This window comes from Equus przewalskii, chromosome 24 (assembly GCF_037783145.1).
Source record: "Equus przewalskii isolate Varuska chromosome 24, EquPr2, whole genome shotgun sequence".
In the NCBI taxonomy this organism is placed as follows: domain Eukaryota; kingdom Metazoa; phylum Chordata; class Mammalia; order Perissodactyla; family Equidae; genus Equus; species Equus przewalskii.
The window spans coordinates 742294-767861 of record NC_091854.1 but is presented as its reverse complement, the minus strand read 5'-3'; the positions used below and the strand labels follow the sequence as shown (position 1 = coordinate 767861).

General features: G+C 38.3%; 1 protein-coding gene across 46 annotated transcripts in view; it reads left to right on the top strand.

The window, feature by feature from the left end:
* CDC14A (cell division cycle 14A) overlaps positions 1-25568 on the top strand; it is a 164350-nt gene that overhangs the window by 108158 nt on the left and 30624 nt on the right. For all 46 annotated transcript variants that reach the window (XR_011532512.1, XM_070592426.1, XM_070592428.1 and 43 more), the window contains 2 exons: positions 2570-2708; positions 21382-21541. Coding sequence is in view for 45 of the 46 variants with exons in the window: in XM_070592426.1 (XP_070448527.1) it covers positions 2570-2708; positions 21382-21541 (299 nt within the window). In the remaining variant the exon portion in view is untranslated. The remainder of the gene's footprint in view (positions 1-2569; positions 2709-21381; positions 21542-25568) is intronic.

Sequence of the window (25568 nt, the reverse complement as noted above, 5' to 3'; positions counted from 1 at the left end):
ATTAGCTGTTGATAATATCATGAATTCTGTAATACTTTTTAAATGAGTTGAATTTTGTTGCTCGAAGCATCATCTACATACATTTGAGGAGTTATAACACATATATGCAGGCGCTGTGACTTAGTCAGCGCTCAGAGCACCGTGCGTCTGGAACTGGGGACTCCCGATAATGCGTTAGCAATCCTCATTGTCTTTGGCCCACGATTGGTAACCTGCTTCTCCTAAGTACAGGCTCCTCCACTTGACTCAGAGGCGCTCTTTAATCTGGCCCCTCCCCACCCTTATTTTCCTTATTTTCCACTCGACACACACTGACGCATTCCCCAGACCAGCCAGGCTTTCACTCATTAGACCCTTTGCCCAAAATGTTTTGTGACTTTCCTATTCTTTAGTCTGCTACGAAGTCCTTGTCATCCATGACACATTCTTGGAAGACACCAGCAGCTCACAGAGTCCCTCCTCCTTTCTCTGGGAGCCCAGTTTCAGTTTAAATTTCTTTGCTTATTGTTTCTTGGTTAATATTCTTGTGTCTACAACCACTGTGATAACTCATTGTGGTCAAACATATCCTTGCTTATATCTTTATCTTGTGAGCGGAGCCCTGTCTTGCATATCTTGTAGGCAATGAATAAACATTTGACTAGCTAAATCTAGTGTTTAACACTAGAGACAGCCCTGATGGCCTAGTGGTTAAAGTTTGGCATTCTCACCCCTCTGGCAGCCCAGGTTCGGTTCCCGGTTGTGGAACCACACCATCCATCTCAGAAGCCGTGCTGTGGGGGCGGCTCACATATGAGAACTAGAAGGACTTACAACTATGATATACAACCATGCACTGGGGCTTTGGGAGGAAAAAAGAAGAAGAAAAAAGAGGAAGATGGCAACAGATGTTAGCTCAGAGCAAATCTTTCCCTACAAAAAAAAAAAGACAGAGCCTCTTTGTCTTTCTATAAGAAAAGTGTATACGATGGGAACAGATTTTAAGTAGTAGAAAAATAACTCAGCACAGTGCCTTGCTCATGGGTGGTACTTAAAAGTTTATAGTACTGAATTTACTTTCAAGAATCCAGATATGGAAAGATTTAGAAAATGCCTGTAAATAAGCATTATTGGCTCAGCACTATAAACCTCACGAGGGCAGGCATCTGCTTGTCTTCATATTTCTATCCCCAGCATCTCTCATGGTGCTTCACACACAGTTGGTCCTAGTCAATACTTGTGGAATGTTTGTAGAATGAGTAAGTGAACGGATGAGCCAAGAGTGGAAAGAATCTGGGATGAGAAACAGGACACTTGGGGGATCTAAGTCCTGAATTCCACATTCACTTGTTATACTAATATGAGTCAATGGGTTAGTATCTTTGGGCATCAGCTGTTCTGGTATATGGACAAGAATCACTATATTTGAAAACCTACAGTTTGATCAAGTTTTTGAGTATTTTTGGGAAAGGAGGTCACTAGTGTGTGTGTGTGTGTGTGTGTGTGTGTGTGTGTATTTTTTTTTTTTAAAGATTGGCTAAAATGTAAAGTTCTATCGCTTTTATTTCTCTGGAGACAGGAAAAAAATATAACAATTTGTAAAAACACTTTGAAGAAATCAGAGTTCATGTTAGTAACCAAAACTTCTTTGAAAATCATTTCTAATTGCATTACTTTATCCTACGTAACAGAAATTGGGTTCAACATAAAGAAAATACACTGACACAAAAGTTACTTAAAAATGCAGGAGCTTCAGGAAGTGAAACTGGAGCACTTCTGTTTGCTTCGTTCTTTCTCAGTGGGCTGTGTGCTTCCACAAGGGCAGGGACCATGGCTGTTCTGTTTGGCCCTGAATCCCCAGCTCCTGGCACAGTACCTGGCAGGTGGTAGGTGCTCCATCAATACCTGTTGATGGAGGAAATAATGAAATCCTGGTCTCTGATTGATTTCAATAGAGGTTAGATTTGCCGCCTGATAGAGATAGTATTGAAACCATCGTGGGTGAGGTAATTGATGGGGCTTGATGATGTCTGTGGTGTCTTCTAACTTTGATTCTATGATCCTTTATTGGAAAATAAGTTAAAAAAACTAACCATTTAAATAGGTTAAAAACCATGGCCATGATAATATAATCAGTTATACTACTGACTCAGGGGTCACACACACAGGCTGTTAACCGTAGGTTCATCTACAGCCTGGGCTGGGGCCAAGGATGAGGATCATGGAGACAATGGACAGGGGACCTTTATAAGGGCTTGTCATGGAACCAGCCTTGTCTTAACAATACTCACAATGACAGTCATTCCCAAAGCCCCTCAGGGGTTGAACTCCATGGATTTTCAAGACCCTTGCTCTGATTTTTATATTTTCTTATATATGTTTATTTTAATCATGGGATCTATCTGTTAAAGATTTCTTAAGGTAGAATTATCTTTTAACCTTTTTAACATCGTGTAAAAAGCATTACGTTATTGTCTGGGTTCCATTCTGCTTGAAACCACTGCAGTTGCCGGACAGTGTTTGATTTCAGTGTTTTTGTGGGTGCATCTGTTGTATTTTGTATTTCTTGTTCTGTCTCCCTCTCTTACAGCTGGTCTTGGAAGAACAGGGACGATGATAGCCTGTTATGTCATGAAACACTACAGGTTTACACACGCTGAAATAATTGCTTGGATCAGAATCTGCCGGCCAGGCTCCATTATAGGACCCCAGCAGCACTTCCTGGAAGAGTAAGTATATTGTCTTCATCATCACATTCCGTCCTTGCTCCCGATCAGGGCCACCTCTTTTCCTCCGGTTGTGGCCTGTGTCAAGCGTGTGGTTATAAAATGGCTGCATTGTTCGAGGAGTCTGTGCTTCTAATGGAATATTGTTGATTTGACAGCTAATGCATTTTAACTTCGAACTTTTGTATCTTTTAGATCAGGTGAGAGAGAGAGGAAAATCACAGAGCCATCTCTGCCTACCTTTTTTCTGTCATTTTCTATGTGTGATCTGGCTACGGTGCAATTTTCTTGTGTCATCCCACTTGGCGCTTTTCATTCTTTTCTTTTGTTTGCGTGTCTAAAAGCGGAATGAAAAAAAACCCCACAACTAAGGTCAGTGAGTGATTTCCGTGACATTGCTGCTCTCCTGAGAACTAACTAAACTGCTAATGGAGCTGCAACTTACGAGTTACCAAGGAAAGAAAAAAGTAACTGGGTTTTAGTCCTGGCCCTGCCACTAGCTTTGTGACCGTTACTTAGAAGGATACTTATAAATTAATTAGTTAATTCCATCAGTCATTCATTCACAATTTGTCAAACCTCAGCCTACAAGGGGGAGTGCTTTAACTTGTAAGGGCACAACCCTTTCTAGTTTCCCCTTAAAAATGCTAGAAATCTCCATCAATTTACCCATTAATAAAATGAGGAGGTGAAATTAGCACTAGCTCGTTTAGGTCCAGCTCTGAAATGTTATCAGTTACTGATATCTTACATTGAAATTTCATTGTTTTTCTTTTTATGCTGGGATGACTCTACTTTGAATTGCATTCTTTTCCGTATAATTAATTCCTTTCCCCTTTAAATCATCTTATGTTGGTGAGAAACAAATGCTCAAGAATTTCACAGAAGGATGCCATATGTAAGCCATGTAAGTCTCTGAAATGATAAAAGGCTTTGAGCCTGCTGAGGAATTACTTTAGTTGCCAATCCCAGAGGGAATAACAGATAAGAAAATAAGTGCTGAAAGTGGGCAGTTAAACTTTAGCTTCAAAGAATGAGGCAGAAGTCAGATGAATACAGAAGAAAAAATACCTAAGCACAGGATCATTAAGAAGACAGAAGTTCCTAGGTTTTTGCCTATGAGATACAAATAAAATAATTCTGTGATTCGAGAGCTGTGTGCTTTATCAGATCCTCCGCCACCCTCTGTTTTGCATTGTGCGCCTGCAGCTGGAGCTTTGAGCTGTGTCCCCTGCGGGTGCTTGTTGTACTAATTGTTTGAATAAATGCTGAATAAATATCTTTAGAATTAGAAAACCAAAACCAAAACATTCCTAATCCTGGTTCTTAAACCGCTTAATCAGCCTTTTAATGTCATTGTTTGGAAGAATGTCCATTCATTAGGTGCCTACTGAATCCTCACCTTGCACTTGGCGCTCTGTTAGGTGCAGCTCACAAGATGGGGAGACCACGGTCAAGTTCACTTAGTTTTCTCAGGGCGTGCGAACCACTTCCTGCCTGCACGCTCCTGCTTCCTCCCTCCCTACTCTGCCTCTTCTCTCTGCCTCATCTTAGAATAACAGAAGAAATGAGGCTTATGAGGCAGGGGCACACTAGGCTGAAGAAAGTTTTTTTTTTTTCATTTATAGATACGTAAACTATAAAACTTAAGATATTTCCTTAGGTGTGTCCATATTAGAGTTTTCCAGATATTTTTCTATAAAAACTGAGGTGCAGAAATGACTTCCTTGTATAACTGAAGTATGAAAATCATTCATTGCTAATTCCTAGCTTGGAAGCTTCCTGAAGGTAGGTTCTTTGTCTGAGGCACTGTGCCTTCTCTATTTTGCGGTATTTCTTACAGCACCAATGTGGAAAAATGTCTGCATTATTCACGGGCTTCCCCAGGCTTCGTTTAGACGGCCTCCTTCCGGGTGGCCGTCTATGGCCTAATCTGCTTTATGCCTCTCAGTGGCACCAGAGGTAGTATTTTGCCTTCCTTGACTGTGTACATTTCTTTTGTTCTCTCCTTTTCTCACTTTTTTCCTTTCTAAGCCTGTGTCTTGACTTACTCCTTGGTAGAAGACCTACTTGCATTGGTGACATTCATTCATTCACCAGATGTTTATTAGGTGCACACTCTGTCAGATGGTGCTCCTGGTCCTGGGGATGCAGCAGTGAACATGACCGACAAGGTCTTTTAATCCCAGGTTGCCAGTATTGCTAGTGGAAGGAGCACACAATAAATGAGTGTGTGAGTTTATGTGCCAGGTGATTTCTGATGGTGACATGACGATAGAGACTAACGCAGTGGCGGGGGATGATTGATGGGGGCGGGGGAGCCCTTTGGATTGAGTGGGCAAGGAAGACTTCTTGAGGGTGACCCTTGAGGGTGAGAAGAAGCCAGTGCTGTCACAGTCTGAGTCCCGTCCTGGGCAGCAGGCACACAAAGGTCCTCAGATGGGGGCAAACTTCCCACTTTTGAAGCCCAGAAAGAGGCTAGTGTGGATGGAGTATAATGAGCTGGTGGGTGGTTGAGAGCTAGGCTCAGTAAATATTCACAAAGTGGACGTACCCACGTGACCTCCCTCTGGATCAGGAAAGAGAACATTTGCCAGTATCCGGCAGCCCCGTTTGTGCTCCTTCCATTCACTACCCAGTTCTTCTGCCCAAGCATCCATCATTCTTACTTCTAACACCATCGATGAGGTTTGCCTGATTTGGAACCTCATATAAATGGAACCAGACAGTATATTTGTTTGGCTTCTTTCACTCAGCGTTGTCTTTATTGTTATGTGTAGTAATACTGTGTTCATTCTCATTGCTGGATAAAATTCCGTTGTTCAAATATGTGACATATAAGCTCTTCTGTTGATGGATGTTTAGGTGGTTTCCAGTTTTTGGCTATTTTCTATCATCTGGAAATGATATAAAAAATGAAATCCAACACCTATCTGTTGGATGTATACCTATAAGTGGAACATTCAGCCATAGCGGATTTTGCTAAAGAGTTTTCCAAAGTAGGTGTGTGGATTTACACTCCCATCAGCAGTGTGTGCGAGTTCCAGTCTTCACATACTTGCTCATGCTTGGTATTGTCAGTCTTTTAAAGTCAAGCCATTATGTTTTGTTTGTTTGTAGTAGTAATTTGTTTGGTAGTTTTAATTTGCTTTTTTCCCTGATGACTAATGAGGTTGAATATCTTTTCACATATTTATTGGCCATTTGTATGTTCTGTTTTATGAAATATCTTTTCATGTCCCTTACCCATCTTTCTGTCAGACTGTTTGTCTTTTTCTTGTTGATTTGTAGGAGTTGAATATTCTGGATACAAGCACAGTATCCATTCCATGTAATGCAGATATAGTCTCCTAGTCTTGAGATTTGCTGTTTCATTCTCGCAATAGTGCTTTTTGAAGAACTGAATTTCTTAATTTCGGTGCAGTCTGATTTTATTAATCTTTTCCTTTATAGGAATGCATTTTGTATTCTATTTAAGACATCTTTGTCAACCCCAACGTATGAATATATTCTTTTGTGTTATCTTCCAGAAGCTCTATTGATTTTCCTATTGTATTTAGATTGACAATTCATCAAGAATTGCTTTTTAAAAAAACATGCTGTGAGTTAGGAGCCAAGGTTCTCTTTCCCTCCCATGTGGATGTCTATCTGACCCAGCAGAATTTATTGGAAAGATCACCCTTTTCCCATTGTTCTAAAGTGTCACTTTTATTATAAACCAAGTGCTTGTACATGTGTGGGTTTGTTTCTGGACTCCATATTCCATTCTCTTTGTTAATTTGTCTCTCTTGACACTAATACCTCAATGTCACAATTGCTGCAGTTTTAAAATGAGTCCTAGTGTCTGGGAATGTGAGTCCTCCAGCTTTGATCTTGTTCAAGATTGTCTTTATCCTTCCATAATTTGGGTCTTCTTTAATTTCTCTCAATTTTTAAAATATTTCTAGTTCTCTGTGTTGAGGTATTGCACATCTTTTGCATATTTTTTCCTAGATGTTTGAGTTATTGAATGCACTATAAAAGGTATCATTTTTTAGGTTTTCTTTTCTACTTGTTTAAAGCTGGCATTTAGCAATTTGATTGATTTTTTCCTACAAAGTATATATTCACATAGGCTTTTAAATTGAGGTATAATATGCATACAATAAAATGTAAAGGTCTTAGTTCATGAGTTTTCACACTTGTGTACACCCTTGTAACCACAGCCCAAGGCAAGATATAGAACATTTTCAACACCCAGGAAATTCTCTTGTGTTCCTTTTTCAGTTTCCCCTGGCACACTCCAGAAGCAATCACTTTCTGATTTCTAACACCATAGATTAGTTTTGCCTGTTCTTGAACTTTATATGTACAGTAGTCCCCCTTATCTGTGGGGGATAAACTCCAAGACCCCAGTTGGTGTCTCAAGCCATGGTAGTACTGTACCCTACGTATACTATGTTTTTTCCTTTGCATACATACCTATGATAAAGTTTATCTTATAAATTAGATAAATAGGATAGTAACAACAATAATTAATAATGAAATAAGACAATTATAACAATGTGCTGTAATATAAGTTACCACAGATCTTAGCAACCTCAGCATACGATTTTTTTTCTTTCCTCCTTAAGTTGAGAACTTTCATTTTTTTACTTAAGAGAAGCACTTTTCGGGTTCTTTTTGGCATGTCTGAATTGCTAGCATCACTCCTCTTGGCTTGGGGGCCATTATTAGATAAAATAAGGGTTACTTGAACTCAAGCACTGCCGCACTGCAACAGTTGGTCTGATGATCAGGATGGCCACTAAGTGACCAGTGGGTGGGGAGTGTGTACAGCGTGGATCTGCTGGACAAAGGGATGATCCAGCCGAATGGTGCGAGATTTCATCACACTAGCATAATTTAAAACTTATGAATTGTTTATTTCTGAAATTTTCCATTTAATATTTTTGGACTGCTGTTGACCATGGGCAACTGAAACCATGGAAAACAAAACCTCAGGAAGAGGGAGACTACTGTACAATATGTATTCTTTTGTGTCTGGCTTTCTTTTTCTTCTCAGAACAATGTTTTTGATATTCATCTAGGTTGAGTATGTCGGTAGTTTCTTTTCTTTTCATTATTGAGTATTCCACTGTATGACTATATCATGATGTATTTATCCGTACAACTGTTGATGGGTATTTGGGTGATGTTTAGTTTCTGGCTATTTTGAATAAAGCTGCTATGAATATTCTTCTACAAGTCCTTTTGTGGACATATGTTTTAATTTCCCTTATTTAAATACCTAGGAATGAAATTGCTGGATCATATGGGTTACATGTAGTTTAACTTTACGAGAAATTGCCACACAGTTTTCCAGAGTGGTTGAATCATTTCATACGCTAGTTGGTAATGTATGAGAGTTCTAGTTGCTCCACATCTTTGCTACTATTTTGTATTGTAAACCTTTTTTTCTTTTGGTGGGGGGAAGCCATTCTGGTTGGTGTGAAATAATATCTCCAGTTGTATTTTCCTGATGGCTCATGATGTTGAGCACCTTTTCGTACACATATACATCTTTTGTGAGGTGTTTGGCCAAGTCTTTTGCCCATTAAAGAAATTAATTTTTTGAAATTGTTGATTTGTAGTGGTTCTTTATATATTTTAGATATCAGTCCTTTGTCATATATATATATGTATATAGTATGTTTTTTAATAAGCAGAATTTAAAATTTTGCTGACATTGATTTTTTTTATTAAGATTATGATAGTTTACAACCTTGTGAAATTTCAGTTGTACATTATTGTTAGTCATGCTGTGGGTACACCACTTCACCCTTTGTGCCCTCCCACCACCCCCCCCCCTTTCCCCTGGTAACCACCTATCAGTTCTCTTTGTCTATATGTTAACTTCCACCTATGAGTGGAGTTGTACAGAGTTCGTCTTTCTCTGTCTGGCTTATTTCGCTTAACATAATACCCTCAAGGTCCATCCATGTTGTTGTGAATGGGACAATTTTGTCATTTGTTATGGCTGAGTAGTATTCCATTGTATATATATATATATATCATATCTTCTTTATCCAATCATCATTTGCTGGGCACTTAGGTTGGTTCCACGTCTTGGCTATTGTAAATAATGCTGCGATGAACATAGGGGTGCATGGGACTTTTTGAATTGCTGATTTCAGGCTCTTAGGATAGATACCCAGCAGTGGGATGGCTGGGTCATAAGGTATTTCTACTTTTAACTTTTTGAGAAATCTCCATACTGTTTTCCATAGTGGCTGCACCAGTTTGCACTCCCACCAACAGTGTATGAGGGTTCCTTTTTCTCCACAATCTCTCCAACATTTGTCACTCTTGGTTTTGGATATTTTTGTCATTCTAACAGGTGTAAGGTGATATCTTAGTGTAGTTTTGATTTTCATTTTCCTGATGATTAATGATGATGAGCATCTTTTCATGTGCCTATTGGCCATCCTTATATCTTCTTTGGAGAAATGTCTGTTCATGTCCCCTGCCCATTTTTTGATTGGGTTGTTTGATTTATTGTTGTTGAGCTGTGTGAGTTCTTTATATATTATGGAGATTAACCCTTTGTTGGATAAATAACTTGTAAATATTTTTTCCCAATTAGTGGGCTGTTTTTTTCTTTCAATCCTGTTTTCCCTTGCCTTGAAGAAGCTCTTTAGTCTGATGAAAATTAACCTTGTCTCCTGCAAGCTAACTGACTTTACTTATTAGTTCTTGTAGTTTTTCTCTTTTTTTCCTTATAACTAAGATTTCCAGTACCGCATTAGAGGTGGTGAAAATGGACATCCTTGTCTTGTTATTGATCTTTGGGGGAAAGCATTCAGTCTTTCATCATTAAATATGGTGTTAGCTGTGGGGTTTTCATAGATGGCTTTTATCTGAATGAGGAAATTTCCTTCTATTTCTAGTTTGTTGAGAGTTTTTATTAATAATAGGTATTGAATTTTGTCAGTTTTTTCTATATCTATCAAGATGATCATATAGTTTTTTCTCCTTTATTTTGCTAATGTGAATTACATTGATTTTCAAATGTGGAGCCATGATGGTCATGGTATGCTGTTATTTTTTCATATGGCTGGATTTGATCTGCTAATATTTGTTAAAGATTTCTGTGTCTGTGTTCATGAAGGATATTAATGTATAATTTTCTTGTAATACTTTCGTTAAGTTTTGGTATCAGGGTTATGCTGACTTCATAGGATGAGTTGTGAAGCATTTCCTTCTCTATATTCTAAAAAGGATATGTTATAAGATGGATTTGAGGGGTGGGGTGGGAAATTAGGGACGTAAGTGTCATCTGGAGATAAGGGTCTAATTGATACATCAGTTGGATGACCTGGAAGAGTTGGTCGTGTGGTGTGACGGAGGTAAACCAGGATGTGAGCCATGATGGGTTTGGTTTGAATGTCTCTTAGAGCCTGGTGGGTCATCAGTAGAGGCCACAGGGTATAGGGCATCAAGTGACTTTCTATCCAGCAACTCCTAGGGGAATGGTGGTCAAGGGGATGAGCAAGCTTTCTACTGGGACCACTTACTTAGGTGGGTAGAGAGGGGAACGTGAGGTCCAAGGTAATCTCTGCTCTGCTGCCAGTGCTGTGGGCCCCTGGGCGAGGTGCTTGCTCACAGGGAGCCTGAGGTGCTGTGGTGGCGAAACAATTCTGTTCATTTCCTTCCCTGACTATTTCTAACCATCCTGCCTGGAAAGTTTATTTCACATGTGTTTCTCTAACCTTTCTAAACACAACCTCAAGCCTTCTCCTAAGCTATATTTTATGCTAATAATGTTTTTTCTTGTCTTTCCCATGTTCCTCCTATTAGCTGATAAAAGTCTACTTCCTTTGTTACATGTGAACCATTTAGAAGAGAGGGAAAGATTTCATCTCTGGTCTTTCAGAGATCTTTTTTTAAACGTGTCCCTAAGCTTCTAATGATAAAACTTTAAAATAATTTCCCATATTGAATTTTGCTGTTACAGGTACCTGTAGGTTTTACGTTTTTCCCAGTAGTCTTTAATATATCTGTCCATATCACTCTTGTCACAGGTCACAGGGGTCCCTCCTTTCTTCCCTCCCTCATATCCTTCCACAAATATTTGTTGAAAGCCACTATGTGTTATAGGCACCTGGGAAGTTGAAGTAAAATATTCATTTCTGACCTGTGGAGATCACATGAGAGACAGAGAGAGAGAGATTGGTTGATTGTGTGGTTAATAGACAAATACATAAATTGTATAGTTTCTCTGATGATAATAGGTTCTATGCAGAAAAATAAAGCAGGGAAGAATAGGGAATGGAAGAGAAGGCAGTTTTAAATAGGGTGGTGGTGGGGTGCTTACTGAAAAGACTTTTGAGCAAAGATCTTGAGGAAGTGGGAGAATAAATCGTGTGGGTATTTTGGAGAAGAGGTTTCACGCTGAGGGAAGAACAGGGGCTGAAGCTCTGAATGGGATGTGCCTGAGCCCACTATGGCTGAAGGGAGAGCAATGGGACATGAGGCAAGGACGTGAAGGGGTCAGATCACTCATTCTTCTTGGCCTTCTTTGAGGACTTTGCTTTTCTTTGAGTGAGATGATAAGTCAACAGAGGGTTTTTGAGCAGAGGAGTGATGTGATCCGATATGTACACATACACACACATATTTTTAATTAAAGTCTTTATTTTGGGATAATTGTAGATTAACACACAGTTGTGAGAAATAACAGAGGAGAGGGAGTACTTACTTTCCCCTAGTGCTGACATCTTGCAAAATTGTAATGTAATATCACAATCAGGATACTGACATCGATTCAGTTAAGATACACATTTCCACCAACACGAGAATCCCTCACATTGCCTCTTTATAGCCATGCTCACTTCCTTCCTGCCCTTCTCCCCTCCTTAACTCCTGACCACTGCTAATCGGTTCTCCCTTTATATATTTTGTCATTTCAAGAATGTTATATATGTGGAATCGTAGAGTATGTAACCTTTTGGGCTGGTGTTTTTCACTCGGTGTAATTGTCTGGAGATTCATCCAGGTTGTTGCATGTATCAATAATTCATCCCTTTTTATGGCTGAGTAGTATTCCAAGGTAGAAATATACACACTGTTTGTTAACCATTCACCTGTTGAAGGACATCTGGGCTGTTTACAGTTTTGGGCCATTATGAATAAAGATGCTATAAATGTGTGCAGGTTTTTGTGTGACTATGAGTTTTCATTTCTCTGGGATAAGTGCCCAAGAGTGCAATTGCTGAGTTGTAAGCTACATGGTTAGTTTCATAAGAAACTGTCAAAATATTTTCCAGAGTGGCTGTACCATTTTACATTCTCACCAGCAATGTGTGAGTGATCGAGCTGCTCTTTGTGTTTGCCAGCATTTGGCCGTGTCGCTGTTTTTTATTTTAGCCATTCTGATAGTTGTGTAATGATATATCATTGTGGTTTTAACTTGCATTTCCCTAGTAAGTAACAATTAGCAACTTTTCATGTACTTATTTGCTACTCATATTTCTTTTTGGTGAAGTGTCTGTTCAAATCTTTTGTCCTGTTTTTACTGAGTTGTTTGTTTTCTTACTATTGAGTTTTGAGAGTTCTTTATATGTTCTAGCTACTAGTCTTTTGTCTGATAAATAGCTTGCAAATATTTTCTCTCAGTGTATAACTTGTCTTCATCTTCTTAATAGGGTCTTTTGCAGAGCAAAAGTTTTAAATTTTGATGAAGTCCAATTTATCATTTTTTCCTTTTTAGATCATGCTATTAGTATCAAATCTAAGAACTCTTTGCTTAGTCCTCAACCCCCATAATTTCTCATACGTTTTTTCTAAAAGGTTTATTGTTATATGTGTACATTAAGTCTGTGATTCATTTTGAGTTAATTTTTGTATAAGATATGAGACTTAGGTCAAGGTTCTTTTTTTTTGCCTATGAATGTCTAGTTGCTCTGGCACATTTGTTGAAAAGTTTATCTTTTCTCCATTGAATTGCTTTTGTGTCTTTGTCAAAAATAGGATGGTCTTCTTTGTGTGGATCTATTTACTTTGTTCTTTATCCTGTTACATTATCTCTGTGTCTATCCTTCCTCCAATACCACGCTCTCTTGGTTTCTGAGTCTATGTAGTGAACCTTAAAATTAGAAGAATGATTCCTTTCATTTTCTCCATCTGTAACAAAATTGTCTTAGCAACGCCAGTTCCTTTTCTTTTCTTTTCTTTTTTTTTCCTGAGGAAGATTCACCCTGAGCTAACACCTGTTACCAGTTTTCCTCTATTTTCTATGTGAGTCACTGAAAAACTTGGCCACTGACAGACAAGTGGTGTAGGTCTGTGCCTGGGAAGCAAACCCAGGCCACTGAAACAGAGCGTGCCAAACTTAACCACTAGGCCACCAGGACTCACCCTCCTTTTCTTTTCTATGTGAATTTTAGAATAATCTAGTCCATATCTGCAAAAAATCTTGGTGCAGTTTTGATAGGAATGTGCTAAACCTCTATATCAGTTTGGGGAGAATTGACATCTTTACTATTGTTGAGTCTTATAATCCATAAATACAATGTGTCTCTTCGCTTATTTAGATCTTCCTTGATTTCTTTCATCAGCATTTTGTAACTTTCAGCATACAAGTCCTGTTTTGTTAGATTCACTCCTGAGTATTTATTTGCTTTTGAGGGATTATAAATGGTATTATATTTTTAATTTCCATATCCATGTGTTCATTGCTAGTATGTAGCCCTACAACTGGCTTTTCTATATATGTTTATTTTGTATCCTGAAATTTAGGACCGTGTGTGTATGAATTCCTGGGGATGTATGCACAGACAATCATGTTGTCTACAAATAGGGTCAGTTTTACTTCCTTTCCAATCTGTATGTCTTTTATTTCCTTTTCTTTCCTCATTGCACAGGCTAGAAGTTCCAGCACTATGACGAAGAAGAGTGGTGAGAGCAGACGTCCTAGCCATGTTCCCAGTCTTGGGAGGGGAAAGCATCTGGGCATTCACCATTAAGTATAATGTTAATTGGAGGTTTGCTTTAGATGTACTTTATCAAGTAGAGAAAGTTCCCCTCTATTTCTGTTTTTCTGAGAGTTCTTATCATGAATGGGAGTTGAATTTTGTCAAATACTTTTTCTGCATTGATTGATATGATCATGTGATTTTCTTCTTTAGCCTGTTACTAAGGCAGATTCCATTGATATTTTTTCCCTTAATTTTGAATGAGCTTTGTATCCCTGGAATAAACCCCACTTGATAAATTATAAATGGGGACTTTGCAAATGTGATCAAGTTAAGGATCTTGAAGAGATTATCTTGGATTATTCTGGTAGGTTCCATGTAATCACAGGGACACAGGAGGAGTCAGTTAGAGGAGAAGGTGATATGATGATGGAAACAGAGATGGACTAATGTGCTTTGAAGCTGGAGGAGGGGGCCAGACACCAAGGAAAACAGGGAGTCACTGGCAGCTGAAAAGGGAAGGACACAGATTCTTTCCTCAAAGCCTCCAGAAAAAAACAACCCTTCACTACCTTGACTTTAGCTCAGTGAAACTGATATTGGACTTCTGACCTCCAGAACTGTGCGAAAGGAAATAATGTGTTCTTCTGAGCCACTGAGTTAGTGGTAATTTGTTACAGCAGCTTTATGTAGACAGGAAACTAATACATCTGTGTAGAATGTCAGTATATATTTATAGTAATATATGCATAGTTGAACTTTTCTCTTATTCATCATATTTCTCCTTTGGAGTGTTTGATGTGGGAGAGCCCTGTGATCCACATGTTGTTTAGGGAAGATTGGGCTGCAGCAATGTGTAAGATGAATGGGATGGAGGGAGATTGGAGTCCGAGAGGCTAAAAAGGAGACTTGTAATCCAGATGGGGTTGGGGACTTGCTGAAGGGGCTGGAAGTTGGACTGAAGAGTTAGAGATGGGTCCCAGGGACAGTTCAAGGAAATAAATCTCAGGCTTCGAAGACTGACTAATGATAGGAGAGATGAAGAGCTTTGAAGACTGACTAATGATAGGAGAGATGAAGAGAGTGACGTCAATGATGGCGCAAAAGCATGAATAAGTAACAGGTTCATTAGGAAAGAAATAAAAGGATTAAAAAGTTTTCTGATAGGTTTTCATCTCTCAAAAATGACTGAACAAGTTAGAGGGATTGTATTCTTTTGGAGGTGAAAAATCCACTCAGTGCTTTTTAGGTAATGTTAATTCTAAATCTATGACACTAGGAAAGCGGTTTTGTCACATCCTGCTAGTCTTTGAACACCAAAACATGTCCAGGTATTTGGTTTCTGTGTCTTGAGGAAACCTTCCTCTGTGTCACCAGCAGCAAGAGAAATGTTTGTTAGCATCCTTGTGAGTAGATGAATTTATGTGTTGGCAGATCAAGACCTCTCCTTTGTTATAGTCTGAAATTTTAGATTTAACTTTTTTTTCTAGGATATAAATAAAGTTGTTTGCAAAACAACCATCAAGTCTTTTTCTACGTTTAAAGCTGATGTTTTTAAGCTAAAAATACCATTCTGAACCCAAAATATGTCTTTTACCAAACATCCCCAAAGTTCTTAAAATGATGCACAAGGCATCTCCTTTATTCTTGAGCAAGTCTAAACTCACCCTTCTCAGAGACAGCCTGTAGAAGTCTAAAGATGGGATCAGGCTGCTTTCATGATCTGTTGCATTCTATTTATTGAACATTCACTGTGTGGCACTGTGCTGACCTCTGGATCATGATCCATTAAAGCTTTCATTCATTAGAACGGGATCCTTGAAGGCCTGGGATCGGGTTCCTGTGGAGACTTTCAGCTCACAGTGATCCTTTACTTATGGGACCTGCTATGATCTTGTTGTTTTTATTTTTAGATTTCCTCCTGTGACAGAGAGAACTCACATGAAGCCAAAACTTGGCCCTGCAGGGAGTTCTGTCTTTGCGAAGTAGAGCTTCCATTTTGAATGAAGTTATCTTTAAGGAAATGACAATTTTGTGGTTGAACTCTTTTTCATTCCTAAATCCATAAATCAAAGATTTCCCCATTCTGCTTTATCATCATGGATCGGCTTGCAGTCATTTGGATATTGTTCGGTATTCTAATTTAGTTGTAACCCTTCACTTGTCTGCAGTTCTCAAATGTTGAAGTGTGTTAGGAATCATTTGGAGATCTTGTTAAATGCAGTTTCTGGTCCAGTGGGTCTGGAGTGAGACCTGAGATTCTGCGTTTCTAACAAGCTCCCAGATGCGATGCTACTGGTCCACCAACCACATTGTATATTAAGGGTTTGTGGTTATCAGCTTATGCCACATTCAATTTGGTGCTTACAGCATTTGGTAAGTTTCACAGTTGGATTGAGCAACCATAGAAATTAATAGTTCAACCATTGCGTTATATTTCAGGAAATTACCAAAAATAAGATGAAGAAAACTTGTTCGAGAAAAATGCTTGACTATGTCTAACAATAGCGGCTTGAATTTTTGATTATAATTAATTCTTACTATTTTCTTTTTTATTGTCATTTTGAGATACATGTAATAGGTCAAGGAATGTGGATTTTTTTTTTTAATAATCTATTTTAGAGATTTAAGAACTTTGTTTTCCTAAAATATAGAAATTAAAATCTGAAATGCTTTAAACAGAAGAATTTAAAATAATCGTAGATAATATTGTGGTTTATTTATTAGAATAAAAAGTACATTGCATAGGTTTGAGTTGCACTACTTATTTGACAGTCACATTTTTTCAGTAACACTGTTATAAAAACTTCTGAATTGCTTTTCAGTATTTACTGTTAAATCACTTGATCCATTTATTGACTGTCAGTTGGCATCGAATCTATTGGCTAAGCAAAAATAAAATCCTAGTATGGGTTCAAATATTAAGGATAAAGTATGTATAGGGATTTTTGGCAATGGTAGCATCAGAAATTTATCTTGAAATACTCATGCCAATTACTGAAGATAATCTTGAAGATGGAATCGTTTTTTTGTTTCCTGTGTAAAAAGGGTTAGAGTTGAAAAAAAAAAGTAAGCAATAATGCGTTAGTTTTAGTTGTCAAGTTTGTATTTTAGCATGATATGCATGATCCAGCCCCTGATTGTGGGGTTCTATACCTAAACCAGAATTAGCTAGTTGAATCTTTTTTAGGAATTCCCCAGCTCAGTTCTCCTCTTCTAGCTGCATTTTCTTGTATGTGTTTCAGAATCGAGAGCCTTCCCCAATACCCTCATAAATTTTCTTTCTAAACATCTTGCTATGAAATCTTCCATTTGTGCCAAAGTGCACGTACAACTCCTTGAATGCCTGTCTCGCCTCCACCTCCTGAATCTTGGGTACTGCTTTCTGGTCTGTCTTCTCTTGATATCAAGTTAGACCATTTCATTAGCCTAATTCTTTAAAACAGGAACTACTTCAGTTTCCGTAATAGTCTTGGGGTTGTGGTGTAGGAGTTACTCAGGGCAGATTGCTGCTCAAGTCACAGCTAGAGTAGGCCCAGGTTGAGCCGGAAAGTGGGTTGGTTCTCTGTACAAAGTGAACAGATGGTGGCTGTGGTTGGACACTAGGGTCAGGGTCGGGGCGTACTGGAAAAATATGTGTCCAGGATGAAGAAATGATAAAGAGTGAGGATGGTGTGGAAGTAGGATTAGGTAGCATTCAAGGAAGTGAGGGAGAAGGGGTCAGCTACAAACAGAAGAAGCTGCGCGATGACTGTCATTGTGTTCTGAATTCACAACCAGAAATATCTATAACAATACTACTGACTTGACATTCTTTAGAGGAATTTTAAAAGCAGATTTTTAAAAAGACTCATGAAGCCTCTTTATAAGAATTAACAATGACTTGGCTCATAATAGTTAGTTATTTTCTTATGTTCTGGCCTGGCTAGCCCCAAACCTGACTAACTCAGGGCAAGGACGTGGCCAAAAACAGTGACCCCAATACTGGCTCTCTATGCAAGTCAAGACAGATCTCTTCCTGTCATTTCGAAGCACACGTTCTTTTGGTAAAGTGTCAATAATGCCACTCTCTTAGAAAATGCACTGCATTACTGGAGGATTTACTTTGAGCGAATGTGTTAGCTTCATAGGATTTGATTTGTAAATGCTAAATACTTAAAAATACATGTTTTACTTTTTCTGTTTGAGATGAGGCTTTTAAGGAGTAATAGACACCACAATAAAAGCTAGCGTGGTTTCCACTGTCAATAAAAAAGGTATTTGCAGGAAGTGCTGCTTTTTCTTAAGAAGCACTTGCGTACAGCATCGCTTAGCAACACACAAATCAGCTTTGACACCTTATTCATCTTTAATATTCAGGTTCAAGTCAAGTCTTTCCTGTGACGGGACAGATTGAGTCTTTTAAACTGCGCAAGTGAAAGGTGTCACTTTGTAATTTTCATCTTTAGGTTGGCAGCAGCATCAGAGTTTTTATTTTATAACATTTTGGAATTGGAATTTTTTTCAATTTAGCCTCTTAGGTCCTCCAACTTCTCTGCCTCTGTTTCCACTTCATGTTTTTTATTCCTAAAGACCCTTACAGAGTCTTCCCTTCAGTTTTGAGATCAAATTCAAATTCCTTAGCATGGCATGCAGGGCCCATCCATGAGCTGGTTCCCACCCCGTTCTCCTCTCAAATCCTCTGCTTCAGACAACCCGGTTTCTAAAACATATTGTATGCTTTGGTACCACTGTTTCTTCCAGCCCACATTGTTTTCTTTGCTTTGGGAATACTCTTATCTGGCTAAGTCATGCTCATCTTTCTAGATACTTCTGGATTCTCAGAGAACTTCTCTCTGATTCTTTCAGATTGAGTTAGGGGCCCTTTCTCCTAGAGTCCTAAGTAAATCTTGGTCATAGGGCTCTAATATTGGATTTCAGTTGTTGACTTTTCTCATAGTAAACTGGGGATTTCTTGAGAGACAGGAATTCTGTCTTATCTGCATATCCCTATCTTTTGTGTGTGTGTTTCTTCTAACTGAACTTTTCACTATCTGCCAGAGCTGAGTCTTTTCTCCCTGTGAAGTAGTAGTTCTTTGTTAGTGGGAATTTTGACCAGAGGCCCAAGACATTCATTTATGAATTTAATAGTTATTTTTTTAACTGTTCAGACTCTATCAAGGACTGTGCTATTTGTTTCCTAGTATTGGAAGGATATAAGACTCAAGCATCAGATAAAGGGTTATGCTAAATATAACATTAATTGGAAAAAGTCTGGAGGAATAAAAACACAAATGCAAGAATTTTTAAAGATGCAAAGTATCAGGAAGGCTGTTCCATGGTTTTATGGAGATTTCTACAAGGGAAGAAAAAATTAAGAAAATTTGTTTTGAATACATATTTTTACAGCTGGTATCGAAAAATGAAACATGACTTGGTGGTTATGCCAGTCTCATCGGTTTACGTGTCATAAGCTGAGAAAATACTCCTCAGTGGTTTGCTTTCAGAAAGCAAAAAAATCTGCCACAATGGAAGGTAAATCCTGCCACACTCCCTATTGAATTGGTGTGTATAGGTTCCTATTGTATAGATTCCTGGAGTTGTAATTTTATTCATGTATTTAAAAATTCACCAGATTTTTGTTTTTAAATTTAATCTATTTAGAAACATCCTGGGAGTTTTTAAAGGTGATTTAAGCTAGTTTTGATTTTAGAACAATGTTATAAGTGGTAAGTTAGTCTTATATTGGGACAGCATATTTTATATCTCGAGCCTCTATGCTGGTGTCTCAGAAATCGGATCTAAAGGTATTTCTCTTTTTCTTTTGCCTTATTTGGAAAATATTGAGAAATGAGCAAAAAGTAAAACCTCTTGTTTGAAAGTAAGTTATGATATTATATTGAAAAAGAGAAAGCCCCTGAGCCATCCAGTCCCACGCCACGCTGTTAACATTTTGGCACTTATTCTCCTGACTTGTAAAGATACTTATGAAGAATGTTAAAACAATGCAGTGATGTGCTGCCTGCTGTCTTTTGTGATATCAACTTTCAAGGTTCCTCTTCATGCTTACTCTAGCTTTATTCTGCTTTGATCTCTATTTTTGTTCATTAATTTTCAGATCACTTATTTTTTACAAAAGCAAATGAGGCACACTGTTTTAAAAAAGTCAGACAACGTAGACATTATGCAGTAGAAAGCCAAAGTTTCCTTTGTCACTATTCTTCGGGGTAACTAGTTAATATTTTGGGGTATATTCTTCTAGATAATTGTGAACTTTTCGTTAACATTGTAACATTTTCCCTCTTTTTTTGTTGTTTGTTTAAATGGGATCACACTTCCCGCACTCTGTCACTTATATTTTTCATTCACTAATGCTTTATATCATGGCCACTCTTCCCTGTCACCCCGTGTAGGTCCATCCCAGGCTTTTTACTGACTACATAATATTTCACAGAATGGATCTACTATAATTTAATAAGCTGGTTGTCCATTAGGGTGTCTGCAGTATTTTGCTGTTACAAATAATGCTGCAACAAGCGTTTTTGTCTCTTGTATACAAGTGTGTATTTCTATAGGATGATACCTAGATGTGGATTTGCTTGGTGGAAGGGATTGCACATGTAACATTTTGCTGTAATTTAAAAGTTAATCTTTTCTTCAAGACTTTCAACAGTGTTTAACCATACACAATAAAGTTCTGATTTGAGAGTAAACTTTGTTTAAAAGGAAAGATGGATTTCCTTTTATTGTCCCACAGAGACAATACAGTTCAGGGAGGGTTTTTTGTTGTTGTTTTTTCTCCTCAAGTTTTAACCTGAATTTTATGTGATATGTGGAACCTTTGAGAGAAGGTATTACTCAGTCTTCCTTTTGTCTTAAAAAATAAATCTATGTTCTTCTTGGTGGCATCTCCTTGACAATGCTATTATTTCATTGGATGTTGATATCCCTTATGATGAATCACAATGTGTTTAGTTTAATTCTATTCCGTACAGTGTGGCATAGAAAAGAATGAAAACTTCTACAGGGTCATATATCTTACCAGAAATGTATAAAGGTGACTCCACCAACCAAAAATAAAAGCCCCAGTACGTCATTTTATTTACAGATTTTAAGTTCTTTTCTTATAACCTTGAAAACAGTTGCATTATGCCTTATTGAAAGAAAGAAAACTTACAAATGAACTTTAAACATGTTTTCTTTTTCTCAAAGGATAATCTAACTGAGATTATAAGTCTTGCTTTTAGATTCTCAGCGTGGGTTTCTAAAGTTATGTGTTTAGTGTCTTTCATTGTGCCACACATAATTAGCTGTTGAGTACTTTTCAGGTAATATATCTGTCTAACTCAAGTTCCTTCTCGTATATCTTTGAGTTCAGTTTATTCTAGCTGTTTTTATAAACATATCAAATTGCTATTTGAGAAATGCCTTACAGATTTCAAATTCATATTTAAAAGGCAAATAGGCTCACAGTCTTTATTGCTGCGGAATTTGTTCTAAGCATTTGAGAACGTTAGTAGTCAACCCATGGATGGCTGTAGAGAGATAGACTGGGAGATGGGTATTTGTGTTTAATATAGAACTGTAATAAAATTTATTTTGGCTTTCAGAAAGTAACTATTTTTCTTTATTCTAAAATTTCATAATTCTCTGGTCTGATTTGTAAATGTTTATCCACTAATCTTTTTATCTATAAGATATCATGCTGCTGAGATGATAGTAATTTATTTTACAGATTATTTTGTTTTCTCTCCTTTTCACAGAAAACAGGCATCATTATGGGTCCAAGGAGACATTTTCCGATCTAAACTGAAAAATAGACCATCCAGTGATGGAAGTATTAATAAAATTCTTTCTAGCTTGGATGATATGTGTATTGGTGGAAACTTATCTAAAATACAAAACGTGGAAAGATTTGGAGAGGTGAGTTTTCCCCAGGAAGATTTTGTGTCTCCGTTCTGCATTTCTTTGTTTCCCAGTTGAACACATATAACGTAGCAGTATCTCTTCTCTGAGATGCTGAGAGTACCAAATTGTTAGGTGTAGAATCATTCACCTATAAAGCAAGAATCAGAGCAAAGAAAGCAATTATCCTTAAAAAGGAAAAGCTGTAATTTAAGGAGTACAGTTTTAAAGGAGGCCACTCTGGTTTGGAGAATATTTCCAAAAGGAAATAGAAAAGCAAACTTTCTATTTGAAAATGGAGAATAGATATCAAGAAGAAAAATTTTAATCTGACAATTAAAGAAAGAGTGTATACTGCATGAGTGGGACCTTGAAAGCCTCAAATTCATGTTGATTTCTAAAGCAAGTCCAGGGTTGAAAACATAACTAGGGGCAACTCTTTTTTATTGGGTCTCTCTTATAAACAAACCACTGTTAAACAGTTGACGTACGTTGTCTGATTTGATTCTGTAATTACTTGGTGAGTTAGGCAATATTATCTCTATTTTACAGTAAGGAAATTGAATATCAGAGAAGTCCTAACCTCAGTGATTCCAATCTGTCTGTCTAATTCCAAATCTGTGTTTTTTCTATTCTACTCTGCTACTTCCAAATATAAGTGGAAGTGATTTACTAAGAGTTAGGATCATGGGCATTTTTGGAGCTAGAAGCAACCTTGGAATCATTTGTTTTTGTTCCCTTCTTGCGCAGGTCAGAAACCAAGGTCTCACAAAATTCGTTGCTTGTCCAACGTCACAGAGTTGATTTAGTCGTAGAACCACCTTGAGGCTGGGGGGTCTAACTGTTAGTTTAGCTCTTCTACCACAGTGTGCCTGAGGTGAAGCTAAGCACCTGATTTATATTTATATTTTTATGTCCCTAAAGGAGCAAAGAAAAGCTGTTAAAAAGATTTATTAAGGAGCAAGTATAGATTTACATTCTCTTAGGCAGTGACCCATTAGACCCGCCCTCAGGGAACGCAGAATGGAAGGAATGCATCACGGCTCTCTTAAATCAGCAATCCCCAACAGGGTTCTTTCACCAAGAAAGATAACCGGAGGGCTTGGAGATAGGGGCAGGACAAAGGATGGTGACTGCTGAAAGAACTGATTTTTCAGCCCCTGTGGTATATTTTCCAGGACAGCCCCTGATGAAGTGGCTGAGTTTACTTGTTTGAGTCATCTGTCCTGAGCAAATATAAATCTTAGCCAAGGTCATGTTGATGTTCAGAGTCTTTGTTGACATATTCTTGTCTCTGTGTTGTAGGCTGGCCTATTCAAAGCAAACAAAAGGGATCTGAACTGACAGTTTTATGTGATAATACAGCTAAGTGGGAACATTTTTCTTGCCCTGGTCAGCATTTCCTTCCCGGGTTAAGGTCAAGTAAATAGGGCTTTGAGTTATGACCTCTGAAAAGACGCTCAGAATTTATCCATCTATTTGAGAAATATTTATCTCGTAGGAACATAATGCCTTCTATATCATAATCTGTATTAAATTCACATCTGGTAGTTAGAATAGTTCATTCTCATACTGTTTTAGATCCCAATTTGTTGAATTTAAGAATAATTAACATTTTTTAATCACTGAAAGGGTAAGGAATGCAATAGGATTGAAATTTACAATTTAGATGTTGGCTGTTTTACCTCCTCTTCTCTATTCCCTGCACCCCCCAAAATAGTGATTTTAGCTCTAGCCATTCAGGAGTGCTGTTGCTTTAGAAATTAGAGGACAGAAATGAACGGATTCAGAAATACCAGAGAACGATGGTGTGTTGAGATTTTAGACAGGGACATATATACAGGTTTCGGACCACTCTATAGTTAGATGATGCTTTGTGCAGGTAACTCCTCTAAGCCCATTTCTGGCCATGCTTATCTGGTGCCAGCTCCAGAACACTACATGAATTTGGGGAGTTAGTTTGCTCAAAAGTGAATGTAATAGAGTGAGTGATTATCTTCATCGTTCTTGTGAATTCCAAGTGGGAAAATAAGTTGAGGATGCTGTGAGGATTTTAATATATTTCAAGTTCCATACCTGTGTTCAGAACAAGCCCATGGAAAGTGTGGATTTATTTAGTTTGTACATAAAGAAAGTACAAAAGGGCAGTATTCCTCTAGAGGTTTCTTTTTTCTTTTTTTTTTTTTTGTTAAGTCAGATTGAAAGCAAAGATATTAAATAATTTTTTGATTTCTAGGCCCACAGGAACTTTCCAGGGATTGATTATTAGGAAGCTCTGTCGTTACCTGATTTGGGAATTTGAATATATACTTTTTCAGTACTTAGGAGGTGGGTGAAAGGAAAATAACCAAAAGTATCGACCAGAATGAGTCAGGCCATAGTAAGGGGCTAGGCTGTGGCTTTAATGGATTCTCTTAGCCCACTTAGTAGAGTTCAAAAACGGAGGCTTTACCTTTATTGAACCTGGTCCTCAGCGCTGGGATAGGCACTGTGAATACACACAGCCCAGCCCGTGGGTCTAGGTCGGGCTCCCTGCTCCGAGCTCCTGCCTTGCCTGTCCTCGTCCTCTGTGGTCCTCCCCTCTCTTTCCCTGCTCGGTGAGGTGTTCCATAAAGACCACAGCTTCTGTCTGCCCTGTCGTGAGTCCATTCCCAACCCACAGGGCCTTCGTGAATATCACTGGAGTATATGGCGAAGGTTTACAGTTTCATAGAAAAACAAGAACACAGGCCTGGAATTGGTAATAATCCAGGCTATCCAAAGGTAGCATTTGCTGAAACACAAAACAGCACCAGCAGTAAGTGCTCATTTTGACGTTCAGGGGTCTAAGGGTCTGTTACAGATTGGGGTTATAAAAAAAGCGCTTTAAGAAGATGGAATTTAAAGCACTTTGTTTAAGGTGTAGATATTTAAGGAGTTAAATGAGGAGCTTAGAGTGTAACAACAATGTAAATAGCACCCACTATGTGCAGGCGCTGATCTAAGCCTTTACGTGGATTAGCCCTTTTAATCCTTACAACAGCTATGTGAAATAGTCACTATTACTAAGCCCGTTTTACAGCTGATGTAACTGAGGTAAATCAAGCCATCAGTCCAAGATCACAAAATATGAGGTGGAGCTGTCATTTGAACCCAGGCTCTCTGGCTCCAGAGTCCGTACTCAGCCACCCGACCTTGAGCCTCTCCCTGTGCCCTACGCCTCTCCGTGAGGTCCTCAGTGTGGCTGTATGTCACATACAGTCATTTTGAACATAACCTTAGCCAGCCTGTCTTAACACATTTCTCCTGGAATTGCAATTGTTTTTACCTTTTCTTTTCTTACATGGGCAGCAGTCCAATGTTAGCGCACCAATCAGTAGATGCTCTTGACTTAGAGTTATTAATTAGATACAGATGCTGCTAATGTTCAGCAGAGTTCACATAAATTGACAATTAGGTAAATAAAAATGCAGTGTTTTAAATACATCTTTGAGATACTGTAACTTATAAAATCCTTCGCCCTTTTACGTCAAATGCTCACGAGAAGGGTGAATCTTAGGAAAAAATCTAGGAAGTAAAAATTAAGTCTCTAAGGTTCTACTTTTGAGCACCTCCCTTTCCACTCTGAGGACCACTAAGGCATTCCAGTTCCAATCTGAATGCCTCTGGGATCCGCCAGAGGCTGTTAGATGGGAGTGACCGCACACAGGCTCACGGCTGGGGAGATCACTGTGGCTGTGGTGTGGAATGTGTGCTGGAGTCTGTGTGCAGCTGCGGGGGAAGGCCAGGGAGGTGGTGATGGGGGAGTGGTGCGGGTAATAAAGTTCTGAACCAGTGGCAGCAAGGAGAGAGAGAAGATGGACTTGGGGGCGGAGGGGAGGGGCTCTAGTAAATCGAAACTTTTTATTGATCAGAAGCAGCTTGTTATGAACATGACGTCTCTGCCTTTCACCAACTTTTACATTCCTGGTTCAACATCTGAGAGCTGAAAAGAATTTTAGAAATGACACAGCCACCTTTCCTAGCCAAATCATTTAAATCTACTAAAAATTCCATTTTCGTCTTT